General features: G+C 34.9%; 1 protein-coding gene across 3 annotated transcripts; it reads right to left on the bottom strand.

Annotated features, from left to right (window-relative positions):
- Positions 1-6,029: 6,029 nt before the first annotated feature.
- Positions 6,030-8,783, bottom strand: LOC136206657 (pentatricopeptide repeat-containing protein At4g38150). 3 transcript variants are annotated; one of them, XM_065997805.1, is made up of 2 exons: positions 7,602-8,783; positions 6,030-6,304 (listed from the first exon to the last, which is right to left on the bottom strand). In XM_065997805.1, exon 1 carries the CDS (start codon positions 8,725-8,727, stop codon positions 7,642-7,644), a length of 1,086 nt encoding a protein of 361 aa, XP_065853877.1. In that variant the 5' UTR covers positions 8,728-8,783; the 3' UTR covers positions 6,030-6,304; positions 7,602-7,641. The 3 variants fall into 3 exon arrangements, with proteins under 3 accessions (XP_065853877.1, XP_065853876.1, XP_065853875.1); XM_065997804.1 differs by lacking the exon at positions 6,030-6,304 and adding an exon at positions 7,142-7,463; XM_065997803.1 differs by lacking the exon at positions 6,030-6,304 and adding an exon at positions 7,142-7,469 and having other exon boundaries at positions 7,602-8,781.
- Between the last annotated feature and the right edge of the window lie 6,818 nt (positions 8,784-15,601).

The following is a 15,601-nucleotide window of genomic DNA, read 5'->3' as shown; positions in this document are numbered from 1 at the left end:
TTGGATATATCCGGAGTGGGCAACCTTTGTTAAAAGTTTTTCATTTCCGGAAGATGCAAAAAGGATTAAGTTCAAACAAATGCAAGAGGCTGCAATAAAAGATATCGAACGAGCATTTGGTGGGTTACAATCTCGATGGGCAATTGTTCGGGGTCCTGCACATTTTTGGCATCGAGACAAGTTGAGTGATATAATGTATGCATGCATTATATTGCATAATATGATCGTTGAAGATGAAGGAGAATGTTTAAATAATTGGGATGATGACGAACCTCCTATCACGGTAAATCAAGGTTCAATTCAAAATTTTCAACAATATCTTCAAATAAATGCGGCATTACGTGAACGAGAAATACATAATGACCTCCAAAATAACTTGGTGGAGCATATTTGGCAACATTTTGAAGATTCTGAAAAGAAAATCATTATAAAAAAAAATATTTTTAATTTTGTAGTACTTAATGTGTAAAAGTTGAATTATTGTTATTTTTTTTTTTTTTTGGTAGAAAATGAAAAGAAAAACGAATAACAACAAACTACCCAGGAATTAGCCTAGGGAAGCTAACCCCAATCCTATCTTCTAAGAGAAGATGAGAGATGAAACTAGGGGAAACAGGAAGGGTAGTAACGCCTAACGTCCCTTCATGGCCCGCCGCCGCCAAGCGATCAGCAACACGATTCTGCTCTCTAAAAATGTGTCTGAACTCTAGTTCCGCCAAGTTGAATTATTGTTATTAATTATTAAATTATCGTTCCATTGTTGTGTCGTTTATTTCCAATCTAGAAATTAAAATTATTGTTAATTTATATAGAAAATTATTTTGTAATATGGCTACTAAACTGAAGTCAGAGCGTAGCAATCTTGGCAAATAACATTATGGCTACTAAACTTTAAAATGTAATATAAAAATTATAGTCATTAAACTATAATTAACCTCTTAAAAAGACGATTTATGATTTCAAACAATTGATTATATTTTAATCAATTTTAATTTTTCAATTTTAAGGTTATTTGAGTATTGTTTGATTATGATAGAGAAAATGAAAATTTAGAGAGAGAAAGATCTCGGAAATGGTTATTTTTTAAGATGAAAACTCTAGTTCTAAGCAACTTTAATTATTAAATATTTTCATTTTGAAGTTGCCAACCGTAATTTTGAAGGGTTAAATGTACCATTCGTCACTAAATTTTCATGGTTGTCTTAAAATGGTAATTTTAAGAGTAAAAAGACACTGAAAAAGTGACGTGACTACCACATCAATAGTAGTCAATTTTCACTGCTAATCCAACCGACACGTGGCTGCCACCTAGCTGACTGAAATGATATGTTACTGTCACCCGACTGACACGTGTTATTTCTGTCAGTTAAGTGGCAACCACGTGTCATCTAAATGACAGTCATGTATCATTTCTGCCAGCGGTGAAAGTTGACTACTGGTGATGTGACATTCACATTACTTTTCTAGTATCTTTTTATTCTTAAAATTGTCGAAATGACTTAATTGAGATAAATCTAAAATTAAATGATTTTATTGAGATAAACTGAAGTTGAATATGATAATTTCAAAATAGCCATAAAAGTTAAGTGATCAACGATATATTTGACACTAATTTTGAAGCATTAATTAAAGTCTAATGGTCTTAATATCGAACAGTATAAAGTTTAACACCGTGAAAGTGAAAATGACTAAAATCCAATAGCCATGTGTGTAATTTACCCAACAACTAATCCATGGTGTCAATCCTTAAAAATAAAAACAACCCATCATCTCCCAGCACAATGTATTCCAAATTCCTCCACTAACAAACAACTGTATAATGTGTAAAAATATTCATAACATTCCGATGAAGAATAATTTTATTTTTAATATCTAAAATTGTGCAATTTTATTTCGCATTGACAGTAAAGAGCAATTTTACCTCTAACATTGGTAAATTTTATCAATTTTAGACATTATTATAAAATACAGATATTTTATTCCTTATTTTGCACCAATTACATATCTATTAGTTCTAAAAAAAGATTTTATTTTTTTATGATTTAATAATAGAATGAAGATTAATAATTATAAATTCGGTAAAATATATGAATTTTTTTGTCAAACCCGTACAAAAGATAGTATATTTAAAAAAAAATATTCTTTTCATGTATAATCATATATTTGTTATTCATTACTAATAAGTGATAAAATGACGCACATATCGTGTCATTAGAAAAGAAACAACAAAGAGGAGATAGAAAAAGGGGAAACAAACACCCTCATAAAGTATACAGTAGATGATAAAATTCATAACCAAGAACACAGTTTGATGAATTATTTCTCAAATTGAGTGAACTTATCAATGTTAGGAGGTAAAATTGCTATTTGATGCCAATTTTAGGAGTAAAATTGTACCATTTTAGATGTTAAAGGTAAAATTATTTCTGACCGTAGACGTTAGGGGTACTTTTGCACCTTATCCAAATAAATAGCTAGAATCTTTGTTCATCTGTCAACATCTTGATTTGCAGCTCTTCTCAAAATCAATAGCTTCTTGGGTTGGATTGAATCCATGGAATGCAAATAGAAGGAAGATCTGATGCTAGGGATTTCTCAATCTACTGATCTCTGGTTGCAAGTTCCATGAATATGGAAGACTGGTCATTTAGAGAGCTTTCTAAACTTTTCTGTTCCCTCATTTTCTGTGAGACCAGATGTAGCAGAAAACAATCCGAAACCCCGGCAAGCGGCCGGAGAATTGAGAAAAAATATTTTTCTAGTAACGGTGTTTGGTAATATTTTGGAGAAAATTAGATTGACTCTACGTAGTATTATTTCAATGTTTAAAGGTAGATGAGAGGGTTAAAGATGTTCGCTTCTATTTGAGAGGTTCTATGTTTGACTCTCTTTAATCTCATTTTTTTTTAAAGTTCTTATTTTATTTTGATAACACTTTTGAATTGATAAAAAAAGTAGACATATTTAATATTTATTTTTATTATGTCTTTACCATTAAAAAAAGTAAACATATTTAATTTTCTATTAGTTCAATGCTAGTTTCTAAAAAAATGGTAACATTTTTACAGTTTTAATGCGTTGGAGTCTAAAAAAATTTTACCCTGCCCTAATGGGTTGGACTTTGAAATTTTACCGTCAACCGCGCAGTTAATTTTGATTTTTTTGACGTTTTAAATTATTTTTTACTGATATGTTTGAGCTCCGGGTCATCCGGGGTCCTGATTCCGCCACTGTGTGGGAGGATTGATTTCTCCATCTTAATCGAATCCGACGTGCGGTGCGGTGAATGCATAATTGATCCATTTTACACATGGTCCATAAAAAAAATCTTCAATTATTTTAGTACATATACATGTTATCACCTGAGTGGTCTAGAACAAATTTTTACATACCACGGTAAAATTTCTCAAAAGTAAACTAGATTTTAACTAAAAAGTAAGAGTGAATCGTTTTTATCGCCTAAAAACAGCTACTATGTATTAACCAAGTTGAATTTTGTAACTAAATATAAACTTAAAGAGTTAATTAACCATCACAAACCTTAATTTATTAGAAAGATGTGGTCAAAACTAGACCTGACAATTATCGTGTTCGAGTCGTGTAATTTCGGGTTTATGTTAGAAAAAAGTAAACCCAAATCCAACTCAAAAACTTTCGTGTCACAATCGTGTTAACCTATTCGAATTAGTATCGATTTCATGTCGTGTTTTCGGATTACATGCAATTTTGTTATTCATATGTATATATATTAATGGTAACTTTTATACATATGATACTATTTTTAAATATTTTTATCTCATTTTTATATTAGTATGTTAATATTAACTATCGAAAAATCCACTAATATCATATTTAGGAGGTTCAAATCATATATGATTTGTAAGTAATAATTATAATTTTATTATCTTTATTAATAAAATGACATATAAAAATATGAGAAAATATAATAATAATTTTAAATATTTAGGTTATTTCGTATTGTTTTCAGGTTAGCATATCAATCCCAACCCAATTTAAAAATTCACGTGTCAGTTTCGTATCAATCCAAAAATGACACATTACCTGCCAAATTAAACCTAAACACTAATATTGCGTATCGATTTCGTGTCGTTTAATCGGGTTATGTATACTTTTGCCACCTCTAATCGAGACTATCCATAATAGGATTAATTCTAACGGCCGAAGGAACCAAAACCATCAATAATAGGATGGTTCAGCAGCTAGGATGACCTAGTGCCCTTCAAGCACCCTTATATCTATTGATGGTTTTGGTTCGGCCGCCGGGATGACCTTACGCCCTTTAGGCACTCTTATATACACCCTACTGTTCTCAATGACGAGTCTTCCTCTTCATGGAACTTGCAAGGACTGATCATTTCCTTGGCTTAATTAATGACATTTGGAGTGGCGAATACATGATTGGTATGTTACGGGGCCAATTTTATATATACGTGCATAAAAAAAATTGTTAAATCAAACTTGCTCATTTTTTCATACATATGTGTTATCATCCGAGTTGTCTAGAACCAATTTTTACGCACCAATGTAAAACTCTCAAAATTAAGCTAAATTTGGACTACAAAAATAAGATTGATTCGTTTTGAACAAATCTAGAAAAATTTATCGCCTTACATATATTAATTAAGTTAGATTTTGTAATTAAATACAATCTGAATAAATTAATTAACTATTCCGAACCTTAACTTGTCAAAGATAGAAGACAAAACCCATTTATAATAGAAGTAGTTCCAACGACCAGACAATCGGAAACAAGTCATGGTAAAGGTAGTTCCAGTGGTCGGGGAGCTTAACCCCTCCAGGCCCCCTTGTAGGATGTTTACAAGAACAAAGTTGGGGTTAAAGATATGTTTATGGTAATGTAGCAAACTTTTCATTTGATTTGGTTAAATTTGTAACAATTTCTGGTTTTATCAAATGCGTCTGGGATTTAGAATCCTGGATAAAGCTGTAAATGAGTCGAGCTGCTCATGGACGGTTTGGTATCATCTCAATAAAATTCGATCATATTCAACTCAGTTTATTAACAAGTCAAATTTGAGTACGGTGAAACTCAACCCAATTTTTTTTTTTGCAAAGAATACTCGTTTGTTCCGGCATTAGTTGGCTTAAAGTATTATTTTGTCCTCCGATCTATTATTATATGTAATGTTGATCCTTAGACGTATATCAATCAAGCATATTTGGTCCCTAACATATAGGGATTAATCACATTTGATCCAATTTAAACAAAAATTAGTGTCTATGTAAGAAGATTAGTTAAATAGTCGTCAGATGATTACTAATCAGATGAAGAAGGTTATAGAGGCAGAAAACAAGTGGTAGTTTTCGGATGTGAAATATTATATAAAAATTGAGACAACTAAACAAATTAACGAAATATTATAACTTTTATGTTGCAATTAGCAATCATCATACGTCAAATATTGAACAAGTTTCCTTATACACACACTAATTTCTATCTAAATTGGACCAAATGTGATTGATCGTTATATACGAGGAGCCAATGTCACAAAATAATAGGCTAGGTAGCAAACGCAAACATTTTTAATAAGACAAGGGTCAATATCACAAAATAATAGATCACGACAAACAAAAATATTTTAGCTATGTTGCACAGAAACTCTTCTTCACTGGCGCTTCAACGTTTCATTTACTTTTCCGTTTCTTTTCAGTTTCCAATATCGTTTCTTAGGTATACTTTTATAGAAATAACATTTACTGGTGTTAGTTTATGTTTCCATGCAATATAGATCAAGAGTTAAATAGTGATTCAAGTCAAATATATTCTATGATGCACGGAAGGAAACTGACACGGAAACTGGAAAATGTTGTTTCTAAAAAAAATATAGCTAGGAAACAGACACAGAAATGAAACATGGAATCGCTATTGACGAAGAGTTTCCGTGCAACATTGCAATCTGTTGTTAGGAAAACAGAGAAGAAGAAGAAGAACTTGAAACACTTATATACAAACTAATTTCCATCTAAATCGGACCAAATGTGATTGATTGTTATACACGAGGTGTCAATGTCACAAAATAATAGGCTAGATAGCAAACACAAACATTTCTAATACGTGAAGGGTCAATATCACAAAATAATAGGTCAGGAAACAAAGGAAAATATTTTTTTACATATCACGAGCTATTTTGCACGAAAACTCTTATTCACTAGCACTTCTGCGTTTCGTGCCCGTTTCCGTTTCTTTTCAGTTTCCAATACCATTTCCTAGCTGTACTTTTCCAGAAATAACGTTTCCAAGTGTTAGTTTCCCTTTCCGTTTCTGTGCAACATACATCACAAGTTAAATAGTGATTCAAGTCAAATGTATTCTATGTTGCACAGAATCAGAAAGTGACACAGAAAGGAAACCGAGAAACTTTGTTTCTAAAAAATATAGCTAGGAAACGGAAAAGGAAACGGGCAAGAAACGTGGAAACGCTAGTGACGAAGAGTTTCCGTGCAGCAAAGAATATATATTAGATAATTACAGAAAAGTAGAGCTATCATTAATGAAAATGAACTACTAGAATGCCCTCTCATAGAAGTTTTGCAATCTGTTAGGAAAACAGAGAAGAAGAAGAAGAACTTGACACTTACAATCAATGAATAGATTCCTTGAGTGTATGATTCAAAAAGGCTTCTGAGAAGGTTTCCTATCAAACACAGCTACCCGAACTGGAGAAGACGATGGAGCACTGCTATCCAAAAACTCTAACAGCTTTTTCATTAACAAAAAAAAACCCTTCTTTCTCAAAGCTTCAATAAAACTCCTTGCTTCTTCAACACCCTTATGCTTACATAACCCATCAACCAAACCAACAAAAGTAGCAACATTCGGAGAATGACCCGAATCCAACATTTGAAAAGAGAAATCAACAGCATCATCAATGGAATCAAACTTATACAGTATAACTACAAGCATTAGGAGTTATACCATTATCAAGCATTTTCCTGAAAAATCTCGGATGTAAGGAGATCCGTTAAATTGAGTGAGAGATGATTACGAATCGGGTGGAGAAGAACTAACGTTTTCCAAGGTTGTAGAAGTAGAGAAACAAGTGGTTTTCGGATGTAAAATATTATATGAAAATTAACGCAACTAAGTAAGTTGCCGAAATACTATAACAGTTATGTTGCAATTAGCAATCATCAAACGCAAACATTTTACGGGTCTCCTTATGAACACACTAATTTCCATCTAAATTGGAACAAATGTGATTGATTGTTATACATGAGAGGTCAATGTGACAAAATAATAAGTCACGTAGCAAACACAAACATTTTTAATAATCAAGGTTCAATGTCACAGAATAATACGCCAGGATGCAAACGAACATCTTTTTTATACATCAGCAGCTATGTTGCACGGAAAATTCTTCTTCATTAGTGTTTAAGCGTTTCATGTCCGTTCCTTTTCCGTTTCCAATACCGTTTCCTAGCTATATCTTTGTAGAAATAACACGTGTAAGTTTATCACAGAAAAGTAGAGTTATTATTGATGAAAATGAAAGAACTATTCAAATGCCATCTCATAAAGTTATGCAATCTGTTAACAGAGAAGAACTTGAAACACTTACAATTAATGTGTAGTGACTCTAGATTCCTTGAATGTATGATTCAAAAAGGCTTCTGTGAATGTTTCCTACCAAACACAGCTTCCCAAACTGGAGAAGACAATGGAGCATTTCTATCCAAAAACTCTCTAACAGCTTTTTCATTAACAAAAAACCCCTTCTTTCTCAAAGTTTCAATAACAGCCCTTGCTTCTTCAACACCCTTATGCTTACATAACCCATCAACCAAACCAACAAAAGTAGCAATGTTCGGAGAATAACCAGCATCCAACATTTGTAAAGAGAAATCAAGAGCCTCATCAATGGAATCACACTTATATAATCCTTGAATCAATACAGTATAACTAAAAGCATTAGGAGTTACACCATTATCAAGCATTTTCCTGAAAATTCTCTTAGCATCATCGAGTTTTTGTGCTTTGCAAAATCCATCAACAACAGCAGTGTAAACAACAACTTCAGGCATTGTACCTTTCTCACGCATTACAGCAAACAGTTTCATGGCATCTTGAACTAGTCCATCTTTACACAGCCCGTCGAGCATAGCAACAGCGTTCGGGATAAGTCCGGTTTCCTTCATCTTCTTGAAGATTTCATTAGCATCTGGAGGAGGCATATCCCTGTCTTGATTCTCATCTGTTGGTGAAGGAGTTTGATTGTTTGGTAGAGGGGTTTCATTCTCCTTCCTCTTGTCAAGACCGAGTTTGAATTTCTCGAGAAAATCAGCATCAGACCGATGATTATCATGATGAGTTTGATTGGGGGAACCATTGAATCTGACATTTCTCGGTGACTGATGAGGTTGAAACTGAGATTGGCGTGAAGACCTCTCCTCCCTCTCGCTCCTCTCGCTCCTGTCGCCCCTCTCGGCTCTGAAGGGTTTATTAGGTTGAGATTGAAATTGATAGGAGCTTCTCTCGCCTCTGTCGCCTCTCTCGGATCTTAAGGGCCTGTTTGGTATGGGTTGAGGGGGATTCTGTGATGTTCTTACATCATCTTCTTCGGAGTTGGAATTGGAACTAGAATTGAAACTTGTTCTCTCTCGCATCGAGTTGAAATGGCGAAGAGGTGAACGGAAATTGCACTTGGATCCAATCAGCTTCAACATTCGACACTGTGATGAAGCCATTGATGAATCGATTCTCTGCTCCCAATTTCGCTACTGAATTTTGGGGGAACAAGGGTTCTGGACTCTAGGGTTTACGAGATGAAAATGGGTTAAATTATTATTTAGTCCCTAATCTATTAAAATGTTTACATTTTCCCCTCAAACATAGCGATCAATTGCACTTGCTCCAATTTAGATAGAAATTAACGCGGATGTAAGGAAATCCTTTACGGGGTGTTTGTTAGAAGGGATATAGGAGGTGGGATATGGATAAAAATATGAGATAAGTTATCCCGTTTTTGTTTAAGAGATAGAAGAGTGAGACAAACGAGGGATAAGTCTCTTATCCCTCAAATCATATACCCAAGAGGGGGTGGTATAAGGAAGTGGGATAAGTTTCTGCGATTTTAATAGGATGGAAAAGATCATCTCATCTCTCAAATTAATGTTATGTAGTTTAAATAAAGTTAAAATAGTAAAATGTATTATTTTATCCCTATCTCTATCCCACATACCAAATATTGAATAATAATTCTCGACTATCATATTTTTATCCTTATCCCAACCATTTATCCATATCCCTATCCCTATCCCAACCTTATCCCTATCCCTATTCCTATCCCAATAGAATACCAAACGCCCCGTTAAATCGCATGTAAAATGATTGCCAATCGGATGGAGAATAATTAATGTCCTCCAAAGGTTTTTTTTAAAAAGAAGTAATGGTTTCAATTTTAGAAAAAACAGTACATATAAGTAATTAAAAAATTATAAACTTTAAAAAAATATTCAATATGTATATTCAATACCATTGATCGTGATAAAGCAACAATAGATAGTGTTTAAAACTGTTTTCGACACAACGGCGAGAAACACACTCCATCCAGAACAGAATCGACTTCATAGTTTTTTTTTCCTTGAGAAATGATTTCATAATCTTTCAATGAGTCAGATTTATATGATGATAGACGAAACTCTTCTGTTTTTTCGTGAAGGAAAACATTATAACACTCATGATACCGTAGAAAATAAATAAACGACACGTGAAGCATTAAGAGCATTCGGATCAAATAGCCACGTGAAGCATTAAGTGCCTTCATCGGATCTAATAAAGCTTCACGGAACTGTTTTCCATGAAGGAAGACTCGCCTGCCGCCAAGGTAACATCGTCGAAAAGATGTCTTCTACTAGAATACAGCTCCTAATAGAAGAAGATTTCCTAGAAGAAAATGGATTCGCTAAAGCACTATAAATAGACCATAATGGAAAAATCTATGTTTAAATCACTACCTCATAATATTTCATTGTTTTCAACCCTTCAAAATATTTGCTTATCTGCATTGGAGTGGGTTCCACAGCTGCCAACCTCTCTCTAATTGTTGTTCTTTCTTACGAGTGGTCTAAAGAAGGGGTTTATCTTTCGACTATAAATAAAGAGAAAACTCTAAAATTTAGATGAAGAGGATAAAAGTTTTTTTTGGGTGAACATAAAGCCCAAGAAAAAAGTAAAAAGAGAAAATGCACCCGACTAGGCTCGGATGATTCTGCTTAACGTTAAACCTCTACTGTCTTGAGAGAGGATGTCCTGAAGGTCTGCATGAGGCACAACAAACTCATGGTGATCCAAAGAATAAGAATCTATGAAGTGCGCAAGCCAGCAGCAACACTATTACCTTCTCTATAGTAATGGATGAAGATGGTCTCCCAGTCTCTATCCCGGTACAAGATACACCGGGATATGATGAATGTCAATTATGTCTGTCATGAAGCGAAGAACACTTGTGAATCAAGTTCCACTGTGACTCTTTTGGATAAAAGTTTTTCTGATAACCAGGTTTATTAAAATTACATTATTTATTTATTTATCTAGCTAAACTGTTTAAAATGGTTACTAAATGATAGTTGAAAAAGATGATTTGATTTTTTCCAATGCTATGTAGTAATATATAAGTCATTATTTTTCAACTTTACTCACAATAATATCGTGGTATTTGAATTGATGAAAATAATTTTATTGAAATAAAATAAAAAATTAATTATTTTATTGAAATAAAATAAAATAAAAAGATAAGGTATTAAAATAGTTTGAAAAAAAGTGTTAACTTTTTTTTTTTTAATTTGCGCACAATGCGCTTACATTAAAGAAGAAAGAAAAATATGAGTTGGGCCGGTTTGTTGCAGCTAAAAATGGTATCTTACAGAATTATCAAGATGCATCATTCATTGAACCGCTATCGGTCTGTGAAACTCTTAGTTGGATCAAAGACCGCGGATGGAAGGATGTAATCATTGAATCAGATTCTTTAATCGTGGTTCAGTCTAAGGCCCGCCCGTTAGAGGTTTCATCTCCTTTTAACATCTTAGCCAATGATTGTCATTTTTCATTGAACGAGCTTTTTAATTGCTCTATTCGTTTTGTCTGTCGTTCTACAAATTCTGTTGCTCATTTGTTAGCTAGAAGTAATATTTTACCTTTACATCGGGGTGAGTGGTTTTCTGTACCCCTGATTTTATTTGTAATATGCTTCTTTTTGATTCTTAATATATGCTTCATTGGTTGTAAAAAAAAAAAAAAATCTCCATCAGATTCGGATGTGATTCGAACCCATGACCACCCTAGTCATAGGTAAGCTCTCAACTAATGGTGAAAATAACCAAGTAAGGCTTACGTTGTCAAAAACAAAATAACCATAGAAGGCACCAAAATATAAGGTATTATTTATCATTCATTTATTCAAAATTTTATTATTTGATCATATTTAGCCCTAGTTATTTTAATTAGTAAAATTTCATCTAATTTGTATGAAAATTTGACGAAATCGTTATTTCATTCCGTTAAATTTTAATCATGGTTTTAAGAACCGAATCATTACCACTAAGCCTTTAATTCAATTATGATTATTATTAACTATTTAAAAATAATATAGTAATTTCATAAATTAAATAAGCAAAATATTGTTAAGTATTAACTATTTCTATTTTATATTTAGATAAAAAAAAAAAGATAAATATTATCTCCTTAATATTAATAAATTTTAATTAAATTCTACCAAAAAAAATAAATTTTAATTAATATTTAAACTTTAACGGTTAAAAAACCAACTATTTAATTTTATAAGTCTACATCTTTTTTAATTTTTAATTTTTTCATATTAAATTTATTAATTTGATATCTCAAAATATCATAATATTAAAGAATTATTATTATTAGTATAACTTTTATTAATATTGTACTATGTTTTTTTTTTAATCAAAAGAGCAATGAATTAATGAGCTAAATCATGGCAGAATTGTAATAATGAAGCAGAAATAGAACTCGGTAATAAACTAAAAAAAGAAGGGCAATTGGATAAACGAGAAGACTGTGCTAACACATGTGTCATCCCATTCGCTTGCCGCCGTATCCATTTGACTGAGTAAGAGTCATTCGATGTTAGAATCGATTGTGTTTGAATAATTCTATCCTCAAATTCGGAATCATCCACAGAACTAGAATTTATTGCATCAATCACTTGTTTAACATCAGATTCGAAAACCACATTCCTTATTTCATCGGCTTCTATCCATTGCATAGCCTGTAATAGAGCTTCAGCCTCACATTCTCGTGTTTGTCAGACAACATAACAGACTCACACATCTCCCCATTACAAACTGTCCATTTGCATCTCGTACTGCTGCTCCCCTTCCTGTACGACCATCAACGTTAAAACATGCAACATCAACACAACACGAGAGAAAACCTTCCGATGGTGAGTGCCAAGCCATGCAACCAGCAGATGAACTATTTCTTACTATTGTATTTTCGCCTGTGAGGGTCACTTGGTGGCCTTTACAGCCGGTCCCAAGCCCGGACAAAGGAGGAGGGTTGCGGTAGGTTTGTGGCGGCCAGCGTAAAACTTAGCCACATCTTATGACATGAACCATAATATAAATATCGTTGGGGCGTTCCCTACTCAGCGACGCGCTGCACTTCCTAGACCCGGGTGTAGTGATAAATGTGCAAGGGTTGCTAGGTCGTCGCCCCGAAGCGGCGCGCCACCCCAGGACCCGGGGGTGGTGTCAAATATGTAAGGGTTGCGGGTAAATAAGCTAGTCCACGGTAATGGTAGGGGTAGGGGTAAGGGTAGTAGATTACGCTTTGGGACATGGAACATAGGTTCTTTGACAGGAAGATTAGCTGAAATTGTAGATGTTATGAAGAGGAGGAGAATAAATATATTATGCCTACAAGAAACCAAGTGGGTTGGAGCCAAGGCTAGAGAGATAGCTCCTTGGGGTTATAAGCTTTGGTACTCAGGAAAGGATAAGGTTAGAAATGGAGTAGGTATTCTTATTGATAGGGAGTATATTGATGATGTAGTAGCGGTGTCTAGGAAGAGCGATAGAATTATGAGTGTTAAGCTAGTGATAGGGGATGAGGTTGTGAATGTCATTAGTGCATATGCGCCACAAATAGGATTAGATGTGTCTATAAGACAAGCTTTTTGGGATGACTTAGAGGAAGTGGTGCAACAGGTTCCTAGGGATGAAAAAATGGTACTAGGGGGTGATCTCAATGGACACGTGGGTTCTAGGCGAGATGGGTTTGAGAGTGTTCATGGAGGGTATGGTTTTGGAGATAAGAATGAAGCAGGAAATGATATTTTGGAATTCGCATCAGCCTATGACTTGAGTATCATGAACACATGGTTTATGAAGAGAACATCCCACTTAGTGACTTATCGGAGTGGCGGTAATGCGAGCCAAATTGACTTCTTCTTAGTAAGGAGTGCTTGGAGAAAGAGTTATATTGATTGTAAGGTGATCCCTGGTGAGAGTACGACAACCCAACATAGAGTAGTGGTGATAGATTTTCGAAGTAGGAAATGTATAAGAAAACAAACACCTCAAGTAGAGACTAAGATTAAGTGGTGGAAAGGGGAGAATCAACAAAAATTTGTGGATGAGATGACCAAAAAAGATATTTGGACTTGCAATATGGATTCAGATATAGATTCGATATGGAATAAGATGGAGCAGAGTATAAGGGAAGTAGCGAAGGAAGTTCTAGGGGAATCTAAAGGTAGCATGCCACTGGGTAAGGACACATCTTGGTGGACAGAAGAAGTACGACAAGCAGTAAAGAGTAAGAGAGAATCCTATAAACTATTGGGGAAATGTAGGAGTGACGAGAACTACGAAAAATACAAAGAGGCTAAAAGGGAAGTAAAGAAGGTCATACGAGATGCTAGAGCAAAGGTGAATCGGGATCTGTATACAAGATTGGATACGAAAGAAGGGGAAAGAGACATATATAGAATTGCTCGGATGAGAGATAGGAAGACGCGAGATCTCGGAAAAGTTAAATGTGTGAAGGATGTGGACCAGAAAGTCCTAGTTGGAGATAAGGATATCAAGGAACGATGGAGGTCCTATTTTGATGACTTATTTAATGGAGATCGCCAACAAGATGTTGGAGATATAAGTATCCATCACGATATGATAAATCACGAATGCCTGTGGAGAATTCAAAAGGGTGAAGTCAAAATGGCATTAAGTAAGATGAAGTTGAAGAAAGCAGTAGGACCTGATGGCATCCCTATTGAGATTTGGAGATGTTTGGGAGAAAGAGGAATCGAATGGTTGACGACGTTCTTCAACAAAATTTGGAGAAACAATAAGATGCCATCAGAATGGAGGAAAAGTACCTTAATCCCTTTGTATAAGAACAAAGGCGATGTCCAAGATTGTGCCAACTATCGGGGAATCAAATTAATGAGTCACACTATGAAACTTTGGGAGCGAGTGATCGAACAAAGGTTAAGGAGGACGGTGAAGATCTCGGAAAACCAGTTTGGCTTTATGCCGGGAAGATCAACTATGGAAGCCATCCATCTAATGAGACAATTAATGGAGCACTATCGAAATAAGAAGAAAGACTTGCATATGGTTTTCATTGACTTGGAGAAAGCATATGATAAGGTACCAAGGGAAGTACTTTGGTGGGCCTTGATAAGGAAAGGCATTTCGCGGAAATATATTGACATCATAAAGGACATGTATGCGGGAGTATGCACGAGTGTACGTACTAGTGTTGGGAAGACTGAAGAGTTTCCTATTACGATTGGAGTGCATCAAGGTTCCGCACTAAGCCCATTTCTTTTTGCCATCGTTATGGATGAACTAACAAGTTCACTTCAAGATGGTATACCATGGTGCATGCTGTTTGCAGATGATATCGTGTTGGTTGATGAGACGAAAGAAGGAGTGGAGAGGAAGTTGGAACTATGGAGACAAACTCTAGAATCTAGAGGCTTTAAGTTGAGTCGAAGTAAGACAGAATATTTGGAGTGTAAGTTTAGCGGCCGTAGGAGTAGGGAGGCAGGGACAATCACCCTAGATGGGAGAGTTGTTCAGGCCTCGGATTGCTTCCGGTATTTAGGATCTATTATCCAAACGGATGGAGAAGTAGATGGAGATGTTGCTCATAGGATTAAAGCTGGTTGGTCGAAGTGGAAGAGTGCTACGGGTTTCCTTTGTGATCCCGGCATGCCTAATAGATTGAAGGGAAAATTCTACCGGACGGCAATTAGACCAGCATTGTTATATGGTACGGAGTGTTGGGCAGTGAAACACTGCCACATCCATAAGATGTCGGTGGCGGAGATGCGTATGTTGAGATGGATGTGTGGTCATACGAGAAAGGACCGGGTGCGTAATGAAATAATTAGGACAAAAGTAGGGGTCACATCTATTGAGAATAAAATGAGAGAAAACCGACTAAGGTGGTTTGGCCATGTGAGACGTAGAGCGCTTGATGCGCCGGTTAGGAGAACCGAAGAGTGGCAAAGGGATGTAGTGGTGAGGGGTAGGGAAAGACCTAAGCAAACTTGGAGGAGGGTGATCGAGAGTGATA

The sequence above is a fragment of the Euphorbia lathyris genome, chromosome 9 (assembly GCF_963576675.1).
Source record: "Euphorbia lathyris chromosome 9, ddEupLath1.1, whole genome shotgun sequence".
In the NCBI taxonomy this organism is placed as follows: domain Eukaryota; kingdom Viridiplantae; phylum Streptophyta; class Magnoliopsida; order Malpighiales; family Euphorbiaceae; genus Euphorbia; species Euphorbia lathyris.
The sequence above is the reverse complement of the archived record's forward strand: the minus strand, read 5'-3'. Positions and strand labels throughout refer to the sequence as shown.

What these genes read in the sequence shown, in the direction of transcription:
- LOC136206657 (XM_065997805.1), bottom strand. Translation starts at nt 8,727, where the DNA reads ATGGCTTCATCACAGTGTCGAATGTTGAAGCTGATTGGATCCAAGTGC.